General features: G+C 43.4%; 2 protein-coding genes across 5 annotated transcripts in view; both read right to left on the bottom strand.

Annotated features, from left to right (window-relative positions):
* Positions 1 to 2,751: 2,751 nt before the first annotated feature.
* Positions 2,752 to 3,480, bottom strand: LOC106571831 (sterile alpha motif domain-containing protein 5). Its single transcript, XM_014145300.1, has one exon. The coding sequence runs from the start codon at positions 3,289 to 3,291 to the stop codon at positions 2,752 to 2,754; it is 540 nt and encodes a 179-aa protein (XP_014000775.1). The 5' UTR covers positions 3,292 to 3,480.
* A 19,043-nt stretch (positions 3,481 to 22,523) lies between these two features.
* stxbp5a (syntaxin binding protein 5a (tomosyn)) overlaps positions 22,524 to 26,987 on the bottom strand; it is a 195,922-nt gene continuing 191,458 nt past the window's right edge. For all 4 annotated transcript variants that reach the window (XM_014145279.2, XM_014145281.2, XM_014145282.2 and 1 more), the window contains 5 exons: positions 25,276 to 25,648; positions 24,901 to 25,066; positions 24,686 to 24,797; positions 24,197 to 24,417; positions 22,524 to 24,027 (listed from right to left, as the gene is read on the bottom strand). In XM_014145279.2, coding sequence (XP_014000754.2) covers positions 23,986 to 24,027; positions 24,197 to 24,417; positions 24,686 to 24,797; positions 24,901 to 25,066; positions 25,276 to 25,648 — 914 coding nt within the window. In that variant the 3' untranslated portion in view covers positions 22,524 to 23,985. The remainder of the gene's footprint in view (positions 24,028 to 24,196; positions 24,418 to 24,685; positions 24,798 to 24,900; positions 25,067 to 25,275; positions 25,649 to 26,987) is intronic.

The raw sequence follows: 26,987 nt of genomic DNA, 5'->3' as shown, positions 1-26,987 counted from the left end.
AATGGTTGTTCTAATTTAAATGGCTTAGATAGTCTCCTCACACTGATTCTATCTCTGCCAGTTATTATGAATGCAGGTTGCGGGTGACTAAAACCTTAACTGTTGGATATCCTAACTCTGTCTGGATTCCAATAGGAATTACACATCACTTTGCAAGCATAATGTGACTTGCAGGTAGGGTTGCAAAATTCTGATAAATTTCCCAGGTTTGCCAGAAATCCCAGTTGGAAGATTGATGTAAATCCTTCATTGACGTAAATCCTTCAGCCAGGATATATATACATTTTGGGGGGCCTGTAAACCATGAGTTTCATTCCACAGCGTTAGGAAAAGGACTCAAAATATGGCCTTATGAGATAAATAGTCAGAGTTTAGTTATAATGACATTTTCCTAGGACTGTGAAGGTCACAGGACTGAAAACTACTGAAATGGACAACCATGTCTCTGTCACTAACAAATACAGTCATGGGTGGTAACTCTACAATTCACTCTAAAAGGAAGGGGCACACTGGGAAAGTATATCATAGGCGTGGCTTAGTGGGGGCTTTACTCAAATTTTTCATGCTGATACAACTCAAATCTGGACCCCCTAAAGGGTCACAGTGACGGTATGAGCTATGACTACAAAATCATTTTAAATAACTGTACTCAGATATATTAACTGCAATGGGTTTCCTCAAAGGTTTTGAGTAATGACAGCACATTGGGCTTTACAGTGTATGTTGGTGGTTAGCAGAACTAACGACAAAGGTTAGCATCAATTAAGTAAAAGGTAAGGAGAAATAAAAGGACAAAGGTTAGGAGAACAAACGTAAAACGTTAGGAGATTCAGGTTAAGGTTTGGAACAGGGTTTGGGGAGGGGTTAGCTAAAATGCTGCAGTTGTCCCCGACACGACTTGAACACGCAACCTTTGGCTTGCTAGACAGTCGTGGTATACTCCTTCCTACCCATCCTCCCTGACCAACGTCGCTAAGTTTGTTTCTGTGTAAAGGAACTAGACCATTGGAATATACTATATATATACACACTAAAGTATGTGGACACCCCTTCAAATTAGTGGATTCGACTACTTCAGCTACACCCGACGTGTATAAAATCGAGCACACAGACATGCAAAGTCCATAGACAAACATTGGCAGTAGAATGGCCTTAATGAACTGTAAGTTCTGTTATTGTGAAGTGGAAACGTCTAGGAGCAACAACGGCTCAGCCGCGAAGTGGTAGGCCACACAAGCTCACAGAACGGGACTGCAGAGTGCTGAAGCACGTAGCACGTAAAAATCTTCTTTCCTCGGTTGCAACAGTTACTACCAAGTTCCAAACTGCCTCTGAAAGCAACGTCAGCACAATAACTCTTCGTTGGGAGCTTCATGAGCGGCAGGTAGCCTAGTGGTTAGAGTGTTGGACTAGTATCCGAAAGGTTGCAAGTACGAATCCCTGAGCTTACAAGGTAAAAATCTGTCGTTCTGCCCCTGAACAAGGCAGTTAACCCACTGTTCCTAGGCCGTCATTGAAAATAAGAATTTGTTCTTAACTGACTTGCCTAGTAAAATGAAATAGGTTTCCATGGCTGAGCAGCTGCACACAAGCCTAAGATCACTATGTGCAAGCAATGCCAAGCAGCAGCTGGAGTGGTGTAAAACTTGCTGCCATTAGACACTGGAGAAGTGGAAATGTGTTCTCTGGAGTGACAGGGTTTCACTGTCTGATGGATGAATCTGGGTTTGGTGGATGCCAGGAGAAAGCCACCTTCACAAATGCATAGTGCCAACTTTAAAGTTTGGTGGTGGAGGAATAATGGTTGGGTGCTGTTTTCCGTGGTTTGTGCTAGGCCCCTAAGTTTCAGTGAAGGGAAATCTTAACGCTACAGCATACAATGACATTCTAGACAATTCTGTGCTTCCAACTTTGTGGCAACAGTTTGGGGAAGGTCCTTTCTTGTTTCAACATGACAATGCCCCTGTGCACAAAGCAAAGTCCATACAGAAATGGTTTGTCGAGATTGATGTGGAAGAACTTGACTGGCCTGCACAAAGCCCTGACCTCAACCCCATCGAACACCTTTGGGATGAATTGGAACGCCGACTGCGAGCCAGGCCTACTCGCCCGACCTCTCTAATGCTCTTGTGGCTGAATGGAAGCAAGTCCCCCCAACAATGTTCCAACATCTAGTAGAAAGCCTTCCCAGAACAGTGGAGGCTGTTATAGCAGAAAAGGGGGACAAACTCCATATTAATGCCCATGATTTTGGAATGAGATGTTCGACCCGCAGGTGTCCACATACTTTTGGTCATATGTATAGTAATCCTTTGTATGGCTCTGTGGCCAGGCTGCAGGGTGAACTGAACTCACTGACCCTGGGACAGTTCTATTCTCTCATGGTTATCATTAAAGAAATCTGATATGTGACCAGTCAGTCACTCATTACATTAGCACTGGGCATGACAAGTGTGAGGTGAGGTGCTGATCCAAAGTTTGTGTTTTGGGGGTATTCGAAAGTTTAGATTATTATTGCCACTTTTCTCTGAGGCCCCTGCCCTCATGGCAGATAGCTGATACAAACTCCATTTTAGATTAAAAGGATGTGAAGAGTATTGGAAGCTAGGCACTAATATCTTTCTCATGATGGTAACCCCACCAAAGTGACCTTCAAAAGACAGACTGGCCACTCCATCACCTGAGAGCACACTGGGAGGCAGCAGGCACTTATGTGAGATCAATACAGGGTTTCTGTAAGACAATATGAGGTCAACACTGGACAAAGCACACCAAAAACCTTTGTGACTTATATACCTTGTTTGAGTATGGTGGCCCGGCGAGGTTGATGCCATCTCTGATGACTTTATCCCTAATCATGATCTTCAGCTTCAGTTTGGGGTAAATCACCAACTCCCTTCGGTTACCAAGCATCAGGTTCCTTCGCGCGCACAGATATGCGCCGTTCCTCCCGACCCAGTCACTGTCCGGTTCGGTCCAAGACTTTGACCCCCAGAGTTTGGACTCGTAATGTTCCAACAGGTGGCTGTTGGGGGGTGTGGTGGGCATCGGCTCAAGTGTGAAGTAAAGCCCGGCGGCTTCCTCATCCTCATCTTTCAGCCTTTGCACCGCGTTGTTGATCCTTCGCCGATGGTGCGGTATGTAGACACCGATAGCATCCAGGTCGGGGTCCCCAATTTGTTTGCAAACTTCCAGATCATCATAGCCATTATCCACGAAGCACTCCACATACTGAGAGAGCTGGAGGGTCTTCAGCCACTCAAACACGATGCTAGGTCCACGGGTGGTCATTTTGGGGAGCAAGCAAGAAGAACAAACACGAAGGAAAAAGGTTCAGTAAATCAAAAAAACACTAGTCATTCTGCTTTATTCTAATGAAAATCCTGACTAATGTAGTACGCTCATCCTCTCCTTTTCTCCATCTGTCCCATCTACCAACATGCTCGCTACGCATAGAGCAAGTGTTTGCCAGCTACTCAAAAGTCCCCACTCCGCAGTATCCCCACTACAACAGATAGTCCCCAGCTACATCTCAATGCCCTTAGTGTCCTGCCTGCATTCAAATGATTTGAACTGATTCGTGAGTGTTTGCTGCCATCTACTGGGAAATTATTGATTTGTTGATAACTGTGCCTCTGAGTGGACCAATGAAGGACATGTATGGGCTCTGGGACTTGACCTTGAAGAGACTGTCCTGATTTTTAGGCTCACACTTCATGATACTGTCTGAGGCACCCACTTTTAGACATAGCCGCGGGAAGTAGTAGTGGGGGTTGCGACAAATAATACTCCCACAAAAATATATTCATATTTTTAATGATGAAATAGCGCAGTCCAGCTGCCTTAGCTTCACAAGTAATCAGGCTTGAAGTGCTGGGGAAGCGTGAGGGAGCAGCGCTTCCTAAATTGTTTCAATTTGAGAATACACTGAAAATGTATTCTGATCAATTGTAAATAAATTATATTTAATTACCACTAAAATTCTAATTAAAAACAATAGATTGACAAACCAAATAAATATGTATGCTAGAGCAGCCTAAAAGTAGGTAAATGGTGGTTTCTTCCCTGTCTTCTCCCTGGCGAATGAATACAAACTGTAGGCTACATGTGTGCAATGCAGAGGCCCATTGGAGGCTTGACAACTTCATAATGTTTGAAAAGAAATATCACCTGTCTGCCTTGATGTTCATAGAACTTCACCAACCTGCTCTGGTGCAGTGGAATCCAAAACTATATGTGACCACTTGGTTACAGCGACACTATGGTGGCCACTCACCAGGGTGGCCACCATAAAGCCCAAGAGCCTGACTTTCTCTGGAAGTTGCTGTAGCCCTGCTTGGGATCTTTAGCCTATATTGACTATTGGTTGAGGCCCGGTAGGGTAGGCTATGTCAGGGTGGAAAATTGGAAATGCGAATTGGGTCATATTGGAGGTAATAATGCGAAATTAGAGATTAAACGTATCGGTGCCCATTGGCCATTGGAAATAAACATTACACACCAAGTTGGAAATCGCAAATTCAACAATGAGTGATTTGGAAGGAGTCAGTGGCTAACTGCAAGCATAACAAAGCAATCACTAGCCTGCTATTCAGTGGAGTGGGTGTGTGGTCCAAGTCTGGGTTTAAGGATCTCTTTTCCAAGCTTAAATAAGGATTAGTGTCCCACGCGCGTAATTCAAATAAATTCTAATAGTTATTATGGATTTTAAACATTTAGGTACATATAAGTGTTTTATATTGGCTGAAAGCTTATATTCTTGTTAATCTAACTGCACTGTCCGATTTACAGTAGCTATTACAGCGGAAACATGCCATGCGATTGTTTGAGGACGGCGCCCCACAATATTTTTCCACCGGCACAGGTTTCATACATTCACATATAAAGATTAAATATTCACTTACTTTTGAAAATCTTCCTCTGATTTGTCATCCAAAGGGTCCCAGCTATAACATGTAGTGTCCTTTTGTTAGATAAAATCCTTTTTATATCCCAAAAATTATGTTTGGTTGGCACCATCGATTTGAATAATCCACTCGTTCATCTTGCAGAGAAAGGAATCCGAAAATCTACCCATAAACTTTGTTTCCACAAGTAAAAATACATTTCTATTTACTCCTCAGACACCTTAAAATGTAATCAAACCATAATATGTATATTGGAAAGAGGCATGTTCAATAGGAAACTGATTTTAGCAGGTGCGCAACTTCATCATTACGTGCGGTAACACGGATTTTGCAGACTGTGTCCTCATACAAAAACTGTTATTTCTTATTCGTTTTTTAAGTTACAAGCCTGAAACCTTGAACATAGTCTGCTGACACCATCCAGGGAGCTATTTTACAATATAACCTTTCTCTTGCATTTCTAAGAGGAAGGTCTCTCTCTCAAAAGAAAATCTGGTTGGTTTTTCTTTGATTTTCTCCTACTATATCTATTCTGTTATATTCTCCTACATTATTTTAGCATTTCTACAAACATCAAAGTGTTTTCTTTCCAATGGTACCAATTATATGCATATCCTGGCTTCAGGGCCTGAGCTACAGGCAGTTTACTTTGGGCACGTCATTCAGGTGGAAATTGATTTTAAAAAAATGGGCCTAGCCCTAAGAAGGATTAACATTCAACACCATGGGCCAGAAAAGGTTTGAATACATTGGCCATGCTGTCATCCAGCATGACTTCTGGCATGTTCAAACAACTGGAAACTCGGAACTGGGAAATATCAGACTTAAGTGAGTTCAAGACAACAACAACAAAAACATTTTTTTTAAAAGAGCTCAGACTCGGATAATACGTTTTGAATGGTCATCCAACTTGGAATTCCAAGTCGGGAACTCAGGCCTCTTTCTAGAAGATCACTGACATCATGATTCAACTTTGTTTTTGTCCAAGTTCCCAGTTGTCTTGAAAGCACGATCAATCCAGAGAATGCCACTTTGATGACAAAGTTTGCCCACAAGGACCGCCGCGCCACTTTCCTGTTCAAGTGAGCACAATGTCCAAAAATGTGTTGTATGCTGCTGTATAAATGATGTAATATACCAGGGAGATATGTATACTGTAGCTAAGAAAGTAATACTAAGTGTATGTTGTGTATTACGCTGTTAGTAGCCCATGGCCTTTCTAGGGAGTTTTTCCTAGCCACCGTGCTTCTACACCTGCATTGCTTGCTGTTTGGGGTTTTAGGCTGGGTTTCTGTACAGCACTTTGAGATATCAGCTGATGTAAGAAGGCCTATATAAATACATTTGATTTGATGTGCCTTACCCTAATAATTTGTTCCCTTTCCCTCTCATCACCTACTATTCTGACTTGGTGGTGCACATGTAGCCTTTTGCCTGTTTTAGAGAAATGTAGTCATGGAATATTGTAAGAGCTTTCATTGTCTGCTTATATGCCTCCTTTATTTACCTTACAGTTCTGACTTGGTGTACAGGGAGAATACTGTAAGAACGGCCCATGTTCTGAATTCTGTCACTTTACATTTCAAAAGTGCTGAAGAAATACTTATATTGATTACGTCTGTCCTAACTTGCTCATTAATGTCTTAATTGAAATTACGGATTGCCTCTTATCCGCTCGTCATCCCTTATGCCACAGTTTGTACATCTTAATTGTCAGTAGAAAACACATTTGTTTAACCTGTTATGGCTAGGGGGCAGTATTTTCACGGCTGGATAAAAAACGTACCCGATTTAAACTGATTATTACTCCTGCCCAGAAACTAGAATATGCATAGAATTATTAGCTTTGGATCGAAAACACTCCAAAGATTCTAAAACTGTTTGAATGGTGTCTGTGAGTATAACAGAACTCAAATGGCTGGTCAAAACCTGAGAGATTCCTTTACAGGAAGTGGCCTGTCTGACCATTTATTGTCTTTCTTTGACATCTCATTCCATTACAAAGGATCTCTGCGGTAACGTGACACTTCCCACGGCTCCAATAGGCTCTCAGAGCCCGGGAAAAACCTGAAAGTCGTCATTCCAGCCCCAGGCTGAAACACATTATCGCCTTTGTCAAGTGGCCGATCAAGGGACTGTGGGCTTAGGCGGGTGCACTGGCCGCCCCTGTCTTTGTGTTTTTTCCTCTGTTTACCGAAAAGGAGATTCCCGGTCGGAATATTATCGCTTTTTTACGAGATAAATTGCATAAAAATTGATTTTAAACAGCGGTTGACATGCTTCGAAGTACGGTAATGGAATATTTAGAATTTTTTTGTCACGAAATGCGCCATGCGCACGACCCTGATTTGCCATTTCGGATAGTTTCTGGAACGCACGAACAAAACGCCGCTATTCGGATATAACGATGGATTATTTTGGACCAAACCAACATTTGTTATTGAAGTAGCAGTCCTGGGAGTGCATTCTGGCGAAGACAACAAAATGTAATCAAACTTTTGTAATAGTAAATCTGATTTTGGTGAAGGCTAAACTTGCTGGGTGTCTAAATAGCTAGCCCGTGATGGCTGGGCTATGTACTTAGAATATTGCAAAATGTGCTTTCACCAAAAAGCTATTTTAAAATCGGACATATCGAGTGCATAGAGGAGTTCTGTATTTATAATTCTTAAAATAATTGTTATGCTTTTTGTGAACGTTTATCGTGAGTAATTTAGTAAATTGTTAGTAAATTCCCCGGAAGTTTGCGGGGGGTATGCTAGTTCTGAACGTCACATGCTAATGTAAAAAGCTGTTTATTGATATAAATATGAACTTGATTGAACAAAACATGCATGTATTGTATAACATAATGTCCTAGGTGTGTCATCTGATAAAGATCAAAGGTTAGTGCTACATTTGGCTGTCTTCTGGGTTTTTGTGACATTTTATGCTAGCTTGAAAAATGGGTGTCTGATTATTTCTGGCTTGGTACTCTGCTGACATAATCTAATGTTTTGCTTTCGCTGTAAAGCCTTTTTGAAATCGGACAGTGTGGTTAGATTAACGAGAGTCTCGTCTTTAAAATGCTGTAAAATAGTCATATGTTTGAAAAATGGAAGTTTTCGGATTTTAGAGGAATTTGTATTTCGCGCCACGCCCATCATTGGATATTGGAGCAGGTGTTCCGCTAGCGGAACGTCTAGATGTAAGAGGTATTAAGCAAGTCAGCCATATCAGCTATGTCTTTTTAAAAGGCAGTAAATGAGGCTGAATTAACTGTTTCGCTGCCAGACATGGCTCTGCTGATAACTAGGTGTAGCAGTGGTGAGGATTCAATCCATGGTGCTGAAAAGAAAGCTCTGCAGTTGGGACAGCTTTATGTGGGCCCTAACAGTTTGTGGGCACCGTTTGTCACCTTTATAGTGCAGTTAATGTATTGCTTAGTGTTGTGTTGTGTAGTGGCTTTGCTAGCCTGTCTGGGAACCTGGGACGCTTGCGTCCCACCCTAGTCAACAGCTAGTGGAATCGCGTCGCGCGAAATACAAATACCTCATAAATGCTATAACTTCAATTTCTCAAACATATGACTATTTTACACCATTTTATAGATACACCTCTCCTGAATCGAACCACGTTGTCCGATTTCAAAAAGGCTTTACAGCAAAAGCAAAACATTAGATTATGTTAGGAGAGTACCCTGCCAAAAATAATCACACATTTTCAAAGCAACTAGCATGCATCACAAATACCCAAAACACAGCTAAATGCAGCACTAACCTTTGACAATCTTCATCAGATGACACTCCTAGGACATCATGTTACACAATACATGCATTTTTTGTTCGATAAAGTTCATATTTATATATAAAAACAGCATTTTACATCGGCGCGTGACGTTCAGAAAATATTTTCCCTCAAATGCTTCCATTGAATTAGCGCTACAATTTACAAAATTGCTATTCGAAATCATTCTTAAAATGTAATATTGTCATTCAAAGAATTATAGATTAACATCTCGTGAATGCAACCGCATTGCCAGTTTTAAAAATAACTTTACTGGGAAATCACACTTTGCAATAAACGAGATGCTATGCTCAGAAAAATAGGCTAGGCGATACAGGTTAGCGCCATCTTGGAACCATCTAAAATCAAATATACTAATGTAAATATTCCCTTACCTTTGTTTATCTTCAACAGAAGGCACTTCCAGGAATCCCAGGTCCACAACAAATGTAGTTTTTGTTCAAAAAAGTTAATAATTTATGTCCCAATAGCTTCTTCTTGTTAGCGCGTTCCGAAGGCTACTCATAATGTACTGAAGCGCGCGGGACTTGTCGTGCAAAAAAAATATATTTACATTCGTTCAAACATGTCAAATGTTGTACAACATAAATCTTCAGGGCCTTTTTCAATCAGAGCTTCAATAATATTCAAGGCGGACGATTGCATTGTCTTACTAAACGTTTCGGAATGAAAGGGTACCCATGGGCGCCCGCATCATAGTAGTAATGGCCCTCCCCCTATGACCAAATTTCCAGGCCTCTCGTTCGGTCAGTTTTTACTGGAGAAGACTCAAACCACTTTGTAAAGACTGTTGACATCTAGTGGAAGCCTTAGGAAGTGCTAAATGAATCCTAACTCACGGTGTGTTTCATAGGCAAAGTGTTGAAGGTGATTCCACAAATCAGATTTCCACTTCCTGCATGGAATCTTCTCAGGTTTTGGCCTGCCATATGAGTTCTGTTATTTTCACAGACACCATTCAAAGAGTTTTAGAAACTTTAGAGTGTTTTCTATCCAAATCTACTAATTATATGCATATTCTTGTTACTGGGCAGGAGTAGTAACCAGATTAAATCGGGTACGTTTTTTATCCGGCCGTGCAAATACTGCCCCTTAGCCCCAACAGGCTAGCATGTATCCCTACATTTTTTGGAGAGATTGTCCCACCATGATTTACATGCTAAAGTTACCACTGATCATACGCCAAAACTCAGAGCCACTATGCAGGATACGCTCTGGTACCGTTTGCCGTGTGGTAGGAGAAAAAACAGTCTATGACTTGAGTGACTGGAGTTAGTCTCCTGAGGGGGAAAAGGTTTTGTTGTGCCCTCTTCACGACTGACTTGGTGTGTTTGGACCATGATAGTTCATTCGTGATGTAGACACCTAGGAACTTGAGTCTCTCAACCCGCTCCACTACAGCCCCGTCAATGTTAATGGGGGCCTGTTCGGCCCGTCTTTTCCTGCAGTCCACGATCAGTTCCTTTGTCTTGCACACATTGAGGGAGAGGTTATTGTCCTGGCACCACACTGCCAGTTCTCTGACCTCCTCCCTATAGGCTGTCTCGTCGTTGTCGGTGATCAGGCCTACCACTGTTGTGTCATCTGCAAACTTAATGATGGTTTTGGACCCGTGCCTGGCCAAGCAGTCGTGGGTGAACAGGGAGTACAGGAGGGGACTGAGCACGCACCCCTGGGGAGCTCCAGTGTTGAGGATCAGCGTAGCAGATGTGTTGCTACCTACCCTCACCACCTGGGGTTGGCCCAGATCCAGTTGCAGAGGGAGGTGTTTAGTCCTGTCACGTCCTGACCAGCAGATGGAGCTGGTGTAGTAGTTTGGGGGTCAGGACGTGGCAGTCTGGTGTGTGTCTTGTGACTCCTGATCAGGAACAGCTGGGAATCGTTGTTCCTGATTGGGAGTCACATATGTAGGAGTTGTTTGTCACTGGGGTTTGTGGGGAATTGTTCTGTGTTGAGCCTATGCTTTGCCAGACTGTTTGTTGGTTGTTCGTTCGTTCATTCATTCTCATGGTTTGTTATTTTGGCATTCATTTTGATAGTGAATAAAAGTCAAGATGAGCCTGCACATACCTGCTGCGTTTTGGTCCTCTTCTCTCCAGTACGACATTTTTAAGGATGAGTACAACTATTTTTATGACAGAATTCCCCACCAACAAAGGACCAAGCAGCGGAAGAAGGCTGGCAAGGTAAGGGAGACCGAGAGGCACCCCCAAGAATTTTTTAGGGGGGGGCACAAGGGCTGTTTGACGGGGCAAGAGCTGCCCGCCAGTCAGTCGCCAGAGCTGCCCGCCAGTCAACAGTCGCCAGAGCTGCCCGCCAGTCAACAGTCGTCGCCAGAGCTGCCCGCCAGTCAACAGTCGTCACCAGAGCTGCCCGCCAGTCAACAGTCGTCACCAGAGCTGCCCGCCAGTCAACAGTCGTCACCAGAGCTGCCCGCCAGTCAACAGTCGTCAGAGCTGCCCGCCAGTCAACAGTCGTCAGAGCTGCCCGCCAGTCAACAGTCATCAGAGCTGCCCGCCAGTCAACAGTCGTCAGAGCTGCCCGCCAGTCAACAGTCGCCAGAGAGGTCAGACTGCGCTGAACTGCCGGAGTGGCCAGACTGCGCTGAACTGCCGGAGTGGCCAGACTGCGCTGAACTGCCGGAGTGGCCAGACTGCGCTGAACTGCCGGAGTGGCCAGACTGCCCTGAACTGCCGGAGTGGCCAGACTGCCCCGAACTGCCGGAGTGGCCAGACTGCCCCGACCTGCCGGAGTGGCCAGACTGCCCCGACCTGCCGGAGTGGCCAGACTGCCCCGACCTGCCGGAGTGGCCAGACTGCCCCGACCTGCCGGAGTGGCCAGACTGCCCCGACCTGCCGGAGTGGCCAGACTGCCCCGACCTGCCGGAGTGGCCAGACTGCCCCGACTGTCCCGAGTTGCCAGACTGCCCCGACTGTCCCGAGTTGCCAGACTGCCCCGACTGTCCCGAGTTGCCAGACTGCCCCGACTGTCCCCAGTTGCCAGACTGCCCCGACTGTCCCCAGTTGCCAGACTGCCCCGACAGCCTGGAACAGCCTGCACCTGAGCCACCTCCAGGATAGGTGGGTTGGGGAGGGAGGGTGTAGCACAGTGCCGTCGTTGACGGCAGCCACCCTCCCTTCCCTCCCTTATGGTTTAGGGGTTATTGTTTGTTGGGTTTTTGTTGGGGTATTGGGGATTTTTCTTGTTTTTTCTTTTTTAGGTGCATTCCGGGGTCTGCACCTTGAGGGGGGGGTACTGTCACGTCCTGACCAGCAGATGGAGCTGGTGTAGTAGTTTGGGGGTCAGGACGTGGCAGTCTGGTGTGTGTCTTGTGACTCCTGATCAGGAACAGCTGGGAATCGTTGTTCCTGATTGGGAGTCACATATGTAGGAGTTGTTTGTCACTGGGGTTTGTGGGGAATTGTTCTGTGTTGAGCCTATGCTTTGCCAGACTGTTTGTTGGTTGTTCGTTCGTTCATTCATTCTCATGGTTTGTTATTTTGGCATTCATTTTGATAGTGAATAAAAGTCAAGATGAGCCTGCACATACCTGCTGCGTTTTGGTCCTCTTCTCTCCAGTACGACATTTTTAAGGATGAGTACAACTATTTTTATGACAAGTCCCATGATCCTTAGCTTAGTGATGAGCTTTGAGGGTACTATGGTGTTGAACGCTGAGCTGTTGTCGATGAATAGCATTCTCACATAAGTGTTCCTTTTGTCCAGGTGGGAAAGGGCAGTGTGGAGTGCAATAGAGATTGCATCATCTGTGGAACTGTTTGGGCGGTATGCAAATTGGAGTGGGTCTAGGGTTTCTGGGATAATGGTGTTGATGTGAGCCATGACCAGCCTTTCAAAGAACTTCATGGCTATGGACGTGAGTGCTACGGGTCGGTAGTCATTTAGGCAGGTTGCCTTTGTGTTCTTGGGCACCGGGACTATGGTGGTCTGCTTGAAGCATGTTGGTATTACAGACTCAATCAGGGACATGTTGAAAATGTCTGTGAAGACACCTGCCAGTTGGTCAGCACACGCCCGGAGCACACGTCCTGGTAATCCGTCTGGCCCCGCAGCCTTGTGTATGTTGACCTATTTAAAGGTCTTACTCACGTCGGCTATGGAGAGCGTGATCACACAGTCGTCCGGAGCAGCTGATGCTCTCATGCATGCCTCTGTGTTGCTGGCCTCGAAGCGAGCATAAAAGTGATTTAGCTCGTCTGGTAGGCTCGTGTCACTGGGCATCTCGCGGCTGTGCTTCCCTTTGTAGTCTGTAATAGTTTGCAAACCCTGCCACATCCGATGAGCGTCGGAGCCGGTGTAGTATGATTCAATCTTAGCCCTGTATTGACGCTTTGCCTGTTTGATGGTTCGCCGCAGGGCATAGTGGGATTTCTTGTAAGCTTCCGAGTTAGAGTCCCGCACCTTGAAAGCAGCAGCTCTACCCTTTAGCTCAGTGCGAATGTTGCCTGTAATCCATGGCTTCACGTTGGGGTATGTACGTACAGTCACTGTAGGGACGACGTCCTCAATGCACTTATTGATGAAGCCAGTGACTGATGTGGTGTATTCCTCAATGTCATGGGGAGAATCCCGGAACATGTTCCAGTCTGTGATAGCAAAACAGTCCTGTAGTTTAGCATCTGCTTCATCTGACCATTTTTTTATAGACCGAGTCAATGGTGCTTCCTGCTTTAATTTTTGCTTGTAAGCGGGAATCAGGAGGATAGAGTTATGGTCGGATTTACCAAATGGAGGGCGAGGGAGAGCTTTGTATGCGTCTCTGTGTGTGGAGTACAGGTGATCTAGAATGTTTTTCCCTCTGGTTGCACATTTAACATGTTTATTCTGTGAAACATAGGATATTACAGTTTTTGATGTCCCGTTGGTAGGATATTCGTGATCGTACCTCGTCTAGTTTATTGTCCAATGATTGCACGTTGGCGAGTAATATTGACGGTAACGGCAGCTTTCCTACTCACCTTTTATGGATCCGGACTAGGCATCCAGCTCTTCGTCCTCTGTGTCGCTTCCTTTTGCGAATAATTGGGATGTCTGCCCTGCGGGGTGTTTGGAGAATATTGTGAGTCCTGCTTGTTGTTGTTGTTGAAAAAATGTTTGTCTAATCCGAGGTGAGTGATGGCTTTCCTGATATCCTGAAGCTCTTTTCTGCCGTAAGATATGGTTGGAGAAACATTATGTACAAAATAATTTACAAATATTGCGAAAAAAACATAATAGCACAACTGGTTAGGAGACCGTAAATCGGCGGCCATCTCCTCCGGCGCCATTTTCATTTTCATTCAATTGGATTGAGGTCTTGGCTTTGACTAGGCCATTCCAAGACATTTCAATGTTTCCTCTTAAACCACTTGAGCGTTGCTTTAGCAGTACGCTTAGGGTCATTGTCCTATTGGAAGGTGAACCTCCATCCCAGTCTCAAATCTCTGGAAGTCAGAAACAGGTTTCCCTCAAGAATTTCCCTGTATTTAGCGCCATCCATCATTCCTTCAATTCTAACCAGTTTCCCAGTTCGTGCCGATGAAAAACATCCCCACAGCGTGATGCTGCCACCACCATGCTTCACTGTGGGGATGGTATTCTCGGGGTGATGGGAGATGTTGGGTTTGTGCCAGACATAGTGTTTTCCTTGATGGTCAAAAAGCTCCATTTTAGTCTCATCTGACCAGAGTACCTTCTTCCATATGTTTGGGGAGTCTCCCACATGCCTTTTGGCGAACACCAAACGTGTTTGCTTATTTTCTTCTTTAATCAATGGCTTTTTTCTGGCCACTCTTCTGTAAAGCCCAGCTCTGTGGAGTGTACTGCTTAAAGTGGTCCGATGGACAGATACTCCAATCTCCATTGTGGAGCTTTGCAGCTCCTTCAGGGTTGTCTTTGGTCTGTTTGTTGCCTCTTTGATTAATGCTTTTTCTTGGCAGGTTTGTTGTGGTGCCATATTCTTTCCATTGTTTTAAAAAATGATTTAATGGTGCTCCTTTGGATGTTAAAAGTTTTGGATATTTCTTTTATAACCCAACCCTGATCTATACTTCTCCACAACTTTGCCCTTGACCTGTTTGGAGAGCTCCTTGGTCTTCATGGTGCCGCTTGCTTGGTGGTACCCCTTGCTTAGTGTTGTTGCAGACTGTGGGGCCTTTCAGAACAGGTGAAATATATACTGAGATCATGTGACTGATCATGTGACACTTAGATTGCACACAGGTGGACTTTATGTAACTAACTATGTGACTTCTGAAGGTAATTGGTTGCACCAGATCTTATTTAGGGGCTTCATAGCAAAGGGGGTGAAAACATATGCACCCACCACTTTTCAGATTTAAAAACAATGTAATTTAAAAAACATTTATTTAATTTTTTTCATTTCACCTCACCAATTTTGACTATTTTGTGTATGTCTATTACATGAAATACAGATAAAAATCTATTTAAATTACAGGTTATAATGAAACAAAATATGAAAAACGCTAAAGGGGATGATTTCCTTTGCAAGGCACTGTAGCTTCTTCTCTGTTCTGTTGGTGCATGGAAAATCCCGCCAGCTCTATATTATCCATTTCGTCGTTCAGCTTCGACTCAGTGAAACATAAGATATTACAGTTTTTAATGTACCATTGGTAGGATAATCGTAATCATATGTCATCAATTTTATTTTGCAATGATTGCGTGTTAGCCAATTAAACATATGGCAGTGGGAGTTCACTCGCTTGCCTACTGATTCTAAGAAGGCAGCCCAACCTGCACCCCCTTTTCTTCTGTCTTTTCTTCACACCAATGACGGGGATTTGGGCCTGTTCCCGGGAAAGCAGTTTATCCTTCTCGTCGGACTCGTTAAAGGAAAAAGCTTCTTTGGCGAACACCAAACGTGTTTGCTTATTTTCTTCTTTAATCAATGGCTTTTTTCTGGCCACTCTTCTGTGAAGCCCAGCTCTGTGGAGTGTACTGCTTAAAGTGGTCCGATGGACAGATACTCCAATCTCAATCCAATCTGTACAGCACTTTGAGATATCAGCTGATGTAAGAAGGGCTATATAAATACATTTGATTTGATTTGATTCTTCCAGTTCATGGTGAGCAATCCCTGTTCTGATGTCCAGAAGTTATTTTCAATTATAAGAGATGGTAGCAGCAACATTATGTACAAAATAAGTTAGAAAATAAGTTACAAACTAACAAAATAGCACAGTTGGTTAGGAGCATGTAAAACGTCAGCCATCCTCTTCAGTGTCATTTTCCATTAAGTTTATCAAACTTGGAGTTTGGGGGTATTAAAGTATAACATTGTCTTGAGACAATATGTGTGGGCAGAGGCAAATGGTGCAATTGCCGGACACATTTTATGCACACAGGCTCTCCAACAATGAAAAATGAATTGAGTTAGTTACAAGTGGGGTTGGACTGAACCTACTGGATGGTAGCACTCCAGGAACAGGGTTGGAGAGCCATGATAGGCTATTCAATAGGCTACATCTGTCGGGACAAACATTCATTGAGGGAATTATGACGTTATTTAAATATTTATACATAACTAATACAGGACTAGTAAAGGCCCAGTGCACTACTTTAGTAAAAAAATATGTTTTTGCCTGCGCTACAGATGGCTATATATTCCCGCTTATACAGAACTAGTAAAGGCTCAGGGCACAACTTTTGTGAAAAATAAGTACCAGATTTGTATTTATGATTTTTATAGTTTCTTTTTTTTGTATTATTCTTTTTTACCCCGTTTTCTCCCCAATGTCGTGGTATCCAATTGGTACAGTCTTGTCTCATTGCTGCAACTCCCGTACGGACTCAGGAGAGGTGAAGGTCGAGAGCCATGCGTCCTCTGAAACAAAACACAACACAGTGCTTCTTGACACAATGCCCACTTGAAGCCAGCCGCACCAATGTGTGACGACCGTGTCAGCGTGCACTGCGCCCGGCACAGGAGTCGCAAGGACATCACTGCCGGCCAAACCCTCCTCTAACCCGGACGACTCTGAGCCACTTGTGAGCCATCCCATGGGTCACGTGATCGCGGCCAGCTGCAACAGAGCCTGGACTCGAACCCAGAATCTCTATTGGCACAGCTAGCACTACGATGCAGCTCCTTAGACCACTGCACCACTCGGGGGGCCTGTATACATTTTTATTAACCCTTTGACATGTACCAACAAACGGGTGTAATCATTCTACAGTGGTCCCTGCAGCATACGCTCAAACCAGTGTGATTAGAACGCTTATTTAGAACGTCCAGTTTTGATTGACGCAACAGTCAGCGTTTGAGCTGGCAACAATGTTTTTTTCTCAGAAACATTTTGCACAAACACAGTCCTTACAAAGTTATGTCCTGAATGTGACAAGATTTTTTTGGGATGCACTGTTCAGACATGCACAGAAGTAGCAACAGCATAACACATCATACAAACTGGAAATGTAGGCTACATTAGTCCTAGTGCTAACTGAGGAAGGTTTGACATAACACAAGCGGTCATATTTAGCCAAATCGTGGCTGACAGAAACTACAATATGACTAAGCATATAGCAATCACTTTTTACAATTCATTACATCATGGGTGAGCTCACCATTGATCAAAATAATTGAGTAAAACACTTTCCAAAAATCGAAAGTAATCTGACAATAAATAGTTTGTGCTCTCCACCATGTAATTTTTTGGTTGCATCAAGCAATAGTTTGCATTTTGAAGGGGGTGTGTTGTCAATGATCATTCACTTCCCTTCATTCATTTCCGGAAGTTTACTCGAAAGATGAGTGAACCATTCCTTCACATCATTTTGTTATAACATCTTTAGTCTGACAGAATGCATTGTATAATGTCAACAAACATGGTGCCACACATAGCTGCAAATAGCTTAGCATTGGCTCATTATAATCAGTACAACCTTCAAAAAAAGTATTAAACACACATTATAGTTGTCCATTCCAATCTATGAAATAATTGGAATTCATGATTTGTCACTAGTACTTGAAAACATGTGAATACAACTGCAAATACATTATGCTCCATACTACTGTACATATAGCTCCTTCGGAAAGTATTGAGACCCCTTGACTTTTCCACATTTTGTTACGTTGTAGCCTTATTCTAAATTGGATTAAATATTTTTTTCCCCTCATCAATCTACACACAATATCCCATAATGACAAAGCAATAACAGGTTTTTAGAAATTTTTGCAAATGTATAAAGAAAAACTAACAGAAATAAGACATTTACATAAATATTCAGAACCTTTATTCAGTGCTTTGTTGAAGCACATTAGGGAGCGATTACAGCCTTGAGTCTTGGGAATGATGCTACAGGCTTGGCACGCCTGTATTTGGGGAGTTTCTCCCATTCTTCTCTTCAGATCCTCTCAAACTCTGTCATGTTGGATGGGGAGCGTAGCTGCACAACTATTTTCAGGTCTCTCCAGAGATGTCCGATCGGGTTCAAGTCCGGGCTCTGGCTGGACCACTCAAGGACATTTAGAGACTTGTCCTGAAGCCACTCATGCGTTGTCTTGGCTGTGTGCTTAGGATCGTTGTCCAGTTGGAAGGTAAACCTTTGCCCTGGTCTGTGATCCTAAGTGGTCTGGAGAAGGTTTTTATCAAGGGCCTCTCTGTACTTTGCTCCACTCATCTTTCCCTTCCCTCAGTCTCCCAGTCCCTGCTGCTGAAAAACATCCCCACAGCATGATGCTGCCACCACCATGGATCACTGTAGGGATGGTGACAGGTTTCCTCCAGATGTGATTCTTGGCATTCAGGCCAAAGAGTTCAATCTTGGTTTGATCAGATCAGAGAATTTAGTTTGTCATGATCTGAGAGTCCTTTAGGTGTCTCTTGGCAATTTCTACCATAAAGGACTGATTGGTGGAGTGCTGTAGGGATGGTTGTCCTTCTGGAAGGTTCTCCCATCTCCATAGAGGAACTCTGGAGCTCTGTCAGAGTGACTTGGGGTTTTTGGTCACCTTCCTGACCAAAGCCCTTTTCCCCCACTTGCTCAGTTTGGCTAGCCTATTGATAATTAGCAAGTAGCGTGTCTTGGTTTGAGGGCAACGTAGGTTAACTGTCCTGTTGCTTAGCAATCACATTGGAATAGTGAGAGCATTCTGACATCACATGCATAAAAAAAACTCACACCGGGGGTAACCGTTATAGATATTTGGAAGGTTAATATTTGTTTACTTATTCCGATTTTTCAGTGGGTGCTGCAGCACCCTCAGCACCCTTGTTCTATTAGATACCCCAGCTGATGTATCAATGCTGTAAGACAATGGATTTGGCCTTCTCAAATTAGTACTCTAACAAATTCCTCTGTGTTAATAGACTTATTTGAGCAACAACTGTATGAAAGAAGCAGCACTACCCTGCAAAAGATGGCAGTGCATTCACCTTAGGGTTCATGATGGACATGGAGAATAAACCACCACCAAAGGTATACATTTTTTCCACTTTTATTTTCCATTGCACAGTAATTTCTATCTACATAATTTCTAAATTGTTTGTGGCAGCAGAGAAAGTCATAAACATCCATGTGAAATTTGCATAAAACTGTACAAGAAAATTGGCTACAATGAGAAAATACTGCAACCCACTGATAACTGTTAAATCCAGGACAGAAATGGCATTATGGCAGACAGACTCCCTCTTGTAAATTAGTATGAATCATACCAGGTAAGAAGAATACTGCATACTGAGTATAGACAAGAAACAACTCACTCAAAGACAAGAAAAAACACATAAAAAAATCGAGAAGGGAAGGACCTCAATCATAGACTAGTTGTTTTTTTCCTGAAGTATTCTTTTCACCTTGGAAGATTGAAGCAGGGCTACCTACCGACATCCACACAACAATGCATACTAGAACACAGAGAAGGAGACCAAACCTGTTAGTTAGTATCACCAACATGAGCCACTTGGAACTGTTACTGGAGTAGAAGGAGAATGCATTAGAAGACAAGCGAGGGAGAGTTGAAGCATGATGAGTGCAGACTCAGACACTGAACATGCGAGGCCGGTCTATGATGGAGCCACATTACACAGAGGTTGCATCATCCTGCTGATGTAGACATCCTCTACTTACCGTGGTTACTGACTTGTTTCTTTTTTCTTGGTGATTTCCCACAATTGATTGGATACAGAAAGCTTGGTCATGGAAGTCAAGTATTTCAAACAAGAAAGACATTGTTGATCATACAACACAAAAAAAATGTTAAAGAACAATGTACAACTAAAAATAGGAAAGGAAAAGACAGCAAAGTTGAACATTAAAGGTAGACTCAGCAATTTGACGTAGTTGCAGAAAGTAAATGGCATAGTGGGTCAATTTCCGCAACAACTAAGAGCATTGAAGCACGATGCTCAACTTCTTCGCTATTTTGGCATCCTGGCTACCACACTGTAACAGTGTGAAGCGAACCCACACACATGCACCTATACTGTGTGATTGTGTGAGAGCAAAATCTTGCTCATCTCAATATCTGCAGTGCTGCTTGTGGCACGTCTACCTTGAAAGATACTGTGCTGGTCAAATGTTGTTTAGAAGTTAGTACAACTTTTATGAAGGGCACAATGTTGTGAATACAATAGTTGTGTTCGATTCTGAAAACTTGCATCCCTCACTAGTGGCCTCACGGTTGAGTTGCTGTAATCTTACTCCAACACCTAACCAGCCATCTCCTATCAGGATGAGTCGAAAAGGTCTTAGAGAAGAAAGAACGTCTTCAGAATGGAACCGAACTCAGTGACCGAGTCAGAATGCACAGTTCCCAAGGCCCTGTATAGACAGACCTATTGTATTTCAATTAGTGAAACACTTGGAATGCCAAGTTGAGTAATAGAACAATGAAACGAAAGCTAAAGTAATTCTTTGGCGTTAGAAAAAATATGGCAGCTGTCCTTGTGTCGCTTGCTTGAGCAATGTCAATCACTTTTCAATTGGTCTTAGATTGTCAAACTATTTACCTATTTACAAAACAATGGTAGAGAAGCCTGGCAGAACATTAAAGGAGATACATACAGTGAGGGAAAAAAACAGACACCTAGGTATTTGTAGTCCACATATTCTACAGTGGGGGAAAAAAGTATTTGATCCCCTGCTGATTTTGTACGTTTGCCCACTGACAAAGAAATGATCAGTCTATAATTTTAATAGTAGGTTTATTTGAACAGTGAGAGACAGAATAACAACAAAAAAATCCAGAAAAACGCATGTCAAAAATGTTAAAAAAGGATTTGCATTTTAATGAGGGAAATAAGTATTTGAACCCTCTGCAAAACATGACTTAGTACTTGGTGGCAAAACCCTTTTTGGCAATCACAGAGGTCAGACGTTTCTTGTAGTTGGCCACCAGGTTTGCACATATCTCAGGAGGGATTTTGTCCCACTCCTCTTTGCAGATCTTCTCCAAGTCATTAAGGTTTCGAGGCTGATGTTTGGCAACTCGAACCCTCAGCTCACTCCACAGATTTTCTATGGGATTAAGGTCTGGAGACTGGCTAGGCCACTCCAGGACCTTAATGTGCTTCTTCTTGAGCCACTCCTTTGTTGCCTTGGCCGTGTGTTTTGGGTCATTGTCATGCTGGAATAACCATCCACGACCCATTTTCAATGCCCTGGCTGAGGGAAGGAGGTTCTCACCCAAGATTTGACAGTACATGGCCCCTTTGATGCGGTGAAGTTGTCCTGTCCCCTTAGCAGAAAAACACCCCCAAAGCATAATGTTTCTACCTCCATGTTTGACGGTGGGGATGGTGCTCTTGGGATCATAGGCCGCATTCCTCCTCCTCCAAACACGGCGAGTTGAGTTGATGCCAAAGAGCTCCATTTTGGTCTCATCTGACCACAACACTTTCACCCAGTTGTCCTCTGAATCATTCAGATGTTCACTGGCAAACTTCAGACGGGCATGCATATGTGCTATCTTGAGCAGGGGGACCTTGCGGGCGCTGCAGGATTTCAGTCCTTCACGGCGTAGTGTGTTACCAATTGTTTTCTTGGTGACTATGGTCCCAAATGCCTTGAGATCATTGACAAGATCCTCCCATGTAGTTCTGGGCTGATTCCTCACCGTTCTCATGATCATTGCAACTCCACGAGGTGAGATCTTGCATGGAGCCCCAGGCCGAGGGAGATTGACAGTTCTTTTGTGTTTCTTCCATTTGCGAATAATCGCACCAACTGTTGTCACCTTCTCACCAAGCTGCTTGGCGATGGTCTTGTAGCCCATTCCAGCCTTCTGTAGGTCTACAATCTTGTCCCTGACATCCTTGGAGAGCTCTTTGGTCTTGGCCATGGTGGAGAGTTTGGAATCTGATTGATTGATTGCTTCTGTGGACAGGTGTCTTTTATACAGGTAACAAGCTGTGGTTAGGAGCACTCCCTTTAAGAGTGTGCTCCTAATCTCAGCTCGTTACCTGTATAAAAGACACCTGGGAGCTAGAAATCTTTCTGATTGAGAGGGGGTCAAATACTTATTTCCCTCATTAAAATCCTTTTATAACATTTTTGACATGCGTTTTTCTGGATTTTTTGGTTGTTATTCTGCCTCTCACTGTTCAAATAAACTTACCATTAAAATTATAGACTGATTATTTCTTTGTGAGTGGGCAAAAGTACAAAATCAGCAGGGGATCAAATACTTTTTTCCCTCACTGTATGAGTGTTTTCACCACTGAAATGGGGACAGAAACAGAGGACAGTTCCGACACAGTACACATATAGCAGCGTCTCTTACACTTCAATAAATAAAATGTCAATTAATAGACCACTCACACTGACAAAGTTATTTTACGAGAAAAAAATGTTTCTGTCTTCAAAAACGTATGACTTCGCCTGAATGAACATATATATTCCTGCATATATGAACACACACAAATAGGTTTTCTTCCCATGTGTATATACTGTAGTAATCTCCAAGTTTACGTGCACTTCAGGATTACATGTCCATACAGTATTACTCCTGAAAACCAATCCAATAGGTGTGGATACACTAGCAGTGTATAGGCCTACTGTAACACTGACATAATTCACACAGAGTCATTATTAAAGCCAAACTGTAGTAGATGTTAATGGCATGATGAGGTCAGGGGGGATGGTAGCATTTACATGTCAAATTAAACACTTCAGGGAGAGGAGACACTGACAGTCTTGCTTCTAGAGTTCTGATCTTGCTTCTAGATTTCTGATGTGTGTGATACCTGATATGACACATTATTTATGGTGACGTGTACTGATCTGAATGATAAATCTATGTATTTTATATCCATGCCTTCTTTTTGAATCCAGCCCTTTTTATAAGGATCAATTAATGGGAGTTTGCCAAAGCCACAAAACATACTGGCCATATTACCAAATCAAAATATATCATAATTCACAACGTTCACAACAACTAAGAACAAATAAAAACAGATTTCAAGTAAAACAGACTGAGCATAAAATAAACGATAAACAAGAGGAAAGAAATTAATACATGTATAATACAGTTGGGAACAATACGAAAACAGTGAATCGAAATGATGAGGAGAGTCTAGTTGGATTAAGGAGAGAGGATCCAGTGTACATTGGAATGACTTGCTTTTTTTATCCTGCAACTCTCTGCATAGAGCCGGCTGTCACTATGACAACACATCCTGTGACTTTGAGTAGAGCTTCTTATGCCCACCACCAGTTTCGCTCCACCTGTGAAGTTCTTCTCTTGTTGTTTTGCACTTGACAGTCGGAAGTGAATACAGCGTTGATCATTTTATATAGATTTATGTATATATAATTATGTATATATATATAAATATGTATGTATATATATATATATATATTTTCTTTTTTCCTCTTTTTCCATTTTGAGATTTTTTTTTTGAGTTGTTTTTTCTTCATTGTTAATTTTTTTCTCAGATGTGTCTGTTTTTGTCTTTAGTATACTGGCCCCGGGTTGTTTGGAGCAGAGACGACGGCACAGAACAATTTGGCGAATGAGGATGAGGGAACCCCAGAGCTCTAACCAACTGGCAGGCCACAGAGGGGAAAACAAACAAACCAAAGATAACAATTTGTCCTTCTCTCTAGTCCGTTCCTCATATGAAACCTTATGACTGAGGTAAATACAGTATACAACATTGTGCTAGGGAAGAGTATCCCACGTGTCCAGCGAAGGAAGGAGAGATGGAAGGAGGTATGGAATGAGAGATGGAGAGTATCCCACGTGTCCAGCGAAGGAAGGAGAGATGGAGGAGGGGGGCATGTAGAGTCCAGATGAAGCAGTGTCCCTTTGGCTCTGCTCCCCTCTTTCAGATCAGAACTGGTACCACTTCTTGTCTTTGCACTTCAGCATCATCTGTGGAGAGAGGAAAATGAAAAACTAGTGTTACAGAAAACTGCCATTTGTCTCCCTCCAAGGGCTATACATGACACTATACAAGCAACATCTTCTAGGAGTATAGGATGAAGCTGATCTAAGATCAGTTTTATGTTTTGTCTCACAATGCAATGTCTCTCTTTCTTACATCGTGGGCGTGTTTGCCAAAGGAGTCTGCGCTGGCCAGCATGGCGGCCGTCCTCTCGTCCAGCTCGCCCAGTTTCTGCCCTCTCTCGTCCAGCGCTATCCGGGCACGTGCCAGGTCCGCCACCACGCCCGAGGCTGCCCCCTTCATGCCTTCCAGGCCCTGAGGACCTGGGATGTGCTGGGCAAGGCCACGAGATGCTTTACCCGCCTGCGTCTCACCAACTAGAGGAAAAGGGTAGAAAGAGAGGTGGAGAGGAAAGAGAGAGAGAGAGGGGAAGGTAGGACGTGTGAGAGGGAGAGTCAGAAAGACAAAGGGAGAGGAAAAGACAGGGAAGAGGAGATACAAGTCTCTCCCTTTCTGTGCCTATTGTAAGAGATATCAAATTTACACTGAGTATATCATCTTAGTGCCTGCTGTGTTAGGGACTTTGGATGTATTACGATGAAGAATAGAGTTTCTGTGTGTACATTCTGTGTATGTGTCACTCACATAGCTCCTCTCTGTCCAGGGAAGTTGCTCCTCCCCCAAAAAGGCCCTTGAAGAATCCTCGGTTGGGAGCCTCCGGAGTCTCCACTGGTGTGAACAGTTCTCCTAGCATCTCCTGAAACACGCACATACACACATAAATGCATGTATATTGATTGTGTGTGTGTGTTAGCGTGCATGCCTGAGTTCTTGTTTGGGTGTACTTGTGTGGTCCTAACCTGCAGGTTCTCGCAGGTCTCCTGGCTGTATGTGATCCTCTGTATCTCAGTGGGGGAGGTGAGGTACATGGCCTGGCCCAGGTTGGTGAAGCAGAAGGTCCGGGCTATCCGCATGTCTGTCAGCGGCAGGTAGTTTACATCAAGCAACGGTCTCAGACCCGGCAGACTGCAGACAAAGATGGAGACCACGTACAACACATTGTTACTCAAACACAACATCATTCTACTGTCCGTGTCCAGATAAGGAAAGTTTAATCTAGAAACCTTCAGTCTAACCTTAGCATTCAATAAGCTATTGTAAAATAGGTATTATCAATTAGCTTTAATGTATGTATCTCTCTAACCTGTGTGTGTTTGTATGGCTTACTGACTCACCTGAGGGTCATGATGTGTCCGTTAGCACAAAAACAGGCCACACAGTTCCCTATGTTCATCTGGACCACGTCAGCCCTCAGGACGAACGATGTCTCTGTGATGCTGTGTTTGAATATGCAGTTCTGAGAGGGCAGTGCTATGACCTTAGCCTGTTTCTCAGAGCACACCACCGCATACTGGCTCTCCTGCAGCTCCTGGGAGGTGGAGGGCGACACAGAGACCGGGCGGCGTTTACGGGCTTTGTCTCGCTCCTCACTGTCGGCGCCCACGGCGTTGGGCTCGTACCACAGCTCAAAGGCAGGGGGAAGGAAGGTGCCCGTGTTGTCCAGGAAGGCCATCCTCAGGATACTGCCCTTCAGACGCCCCAGGGTACCTGGATAGATAGGGGAATGGAGATGTTAGTGTGATTAAAATATATCTACGTATTATCGAAATTTTGGACACACCTACTCATTAAACGTTTTTTCTTTATTTTACTATTTTCTACATTGTAGAATAATAGTGAAGAAATAAAAACTATGAAATAACACATATGGAACCATGTAGGAGAAGTGTTAAACAATTCAAAATCTCTTTTATATTTGAGATTCTTTGCCTTGATGACAGCTTTGCACACTCTTGGCATTCTCTCACCCAGCTTCATGAGGTAGTCACCTGGAATGCATTTCAATTAACAGGTGTGCCTTGCTAAAAGTTAATTTGTGGAAATTCTTTCCAACTTAATGCGTTTGAGTCAATCAGTTGTGTTGTGACAAGGTAGGGGTGGTATACAGAAGATAGCCCTATTTGGTTAAAGGCCAAGTCCATATCATGGCAAGAACAGCTCAAATAAGCAAAGAGAAATGACAGTCCGTCAATATTTAAGACATGAAGGTCAGTCAATGCGGAACATTCCAATAACTTTTTTTAACCTGTTAGGGCTAGGGGGCAGTATTGACACGGCCGGATAAAAAAACGTACCCGATTTAATCTGGTTACTACTCCTGCCCAGTAACTAGAATATGCATATAATTATTGGCTTTGGATAGAAAACACCCTAAAGTTTCTAAAACTGTTTGAATGGTGTCTGTGAGTATAACAGAACTCATATGGCAGGCAAAAACCTGAGAAGATTCTGAACAGGAAGTGGCCTGTCTGACAAGTTGTTGTTCATCTTGGCTCTTTTTATTGAAGACTGAGGATCTTTGCTGTAACGTGACACTTCCTACGGCTCCCATAGGCTCTCAGAACCCAGGAAAAAGCTGAATGATATCGAGGCAGCCCCAGGCTGAAACACATTAGCGCGTTTGGATAGTGGCCTGTCAGAGGACCATCAGACTGGGGCTCGTGCACGAGATGTTTTTATTTTCGCTCTCTTTGAACGAAAACCACCACTCCCGGTCGGAATATTATCCCTTTTTACGAGAAAAATGGCATAAAAATTGATTTTAAACAGCGGTTGACATGCTTCGAAGTACGGTAATGGAATATTTAGAATTTTTTTGTCACGAAATCCGTCGTGCTCGTCACCCTTCTTTACCCTTTCGGATAGTGTCTTGAACGCACGAACAAAACGCCGCTGTTTGGATATAACTATGGATTATTTGGGACCAAACCAACATTTGTTATTGAAGTAGAAGTCCTGGGAGTGCATTCTGACGAAGAACAGCAAAGGTAATAACATTTTTCTTATAGTAAATCTGACTTTGGTGAGTGCTAAACTTGCTGGGTGT

Source organism: Salmo salar, chromosome ssa15, assembly GCF_905237065.1.
Source record: "Salmo salar chromosome ssa15, Ssal_v3.1, whole genome shotgun sequence".
Classification (NCBI taxonomy): domain Eukaryota; kingdom Metazoa; phylum Chordata; class Actinopteri; order Salmoniformes; family Salmonidae; genus Salmo; species Salmo salar.
This window is presented reverse-complemented; position numbering and strand designations above follow the sequence as displayed.

Excerpts from the sequence above, each read along its gene's own strand:
- LOC106571831 (XM_014145300.1), bottom strand. The coding sequence starts at position 3,291 with ATGACCACCCGTGGACCTAGCATCGTGTTTGAGTGGCTGAAGACCCTC.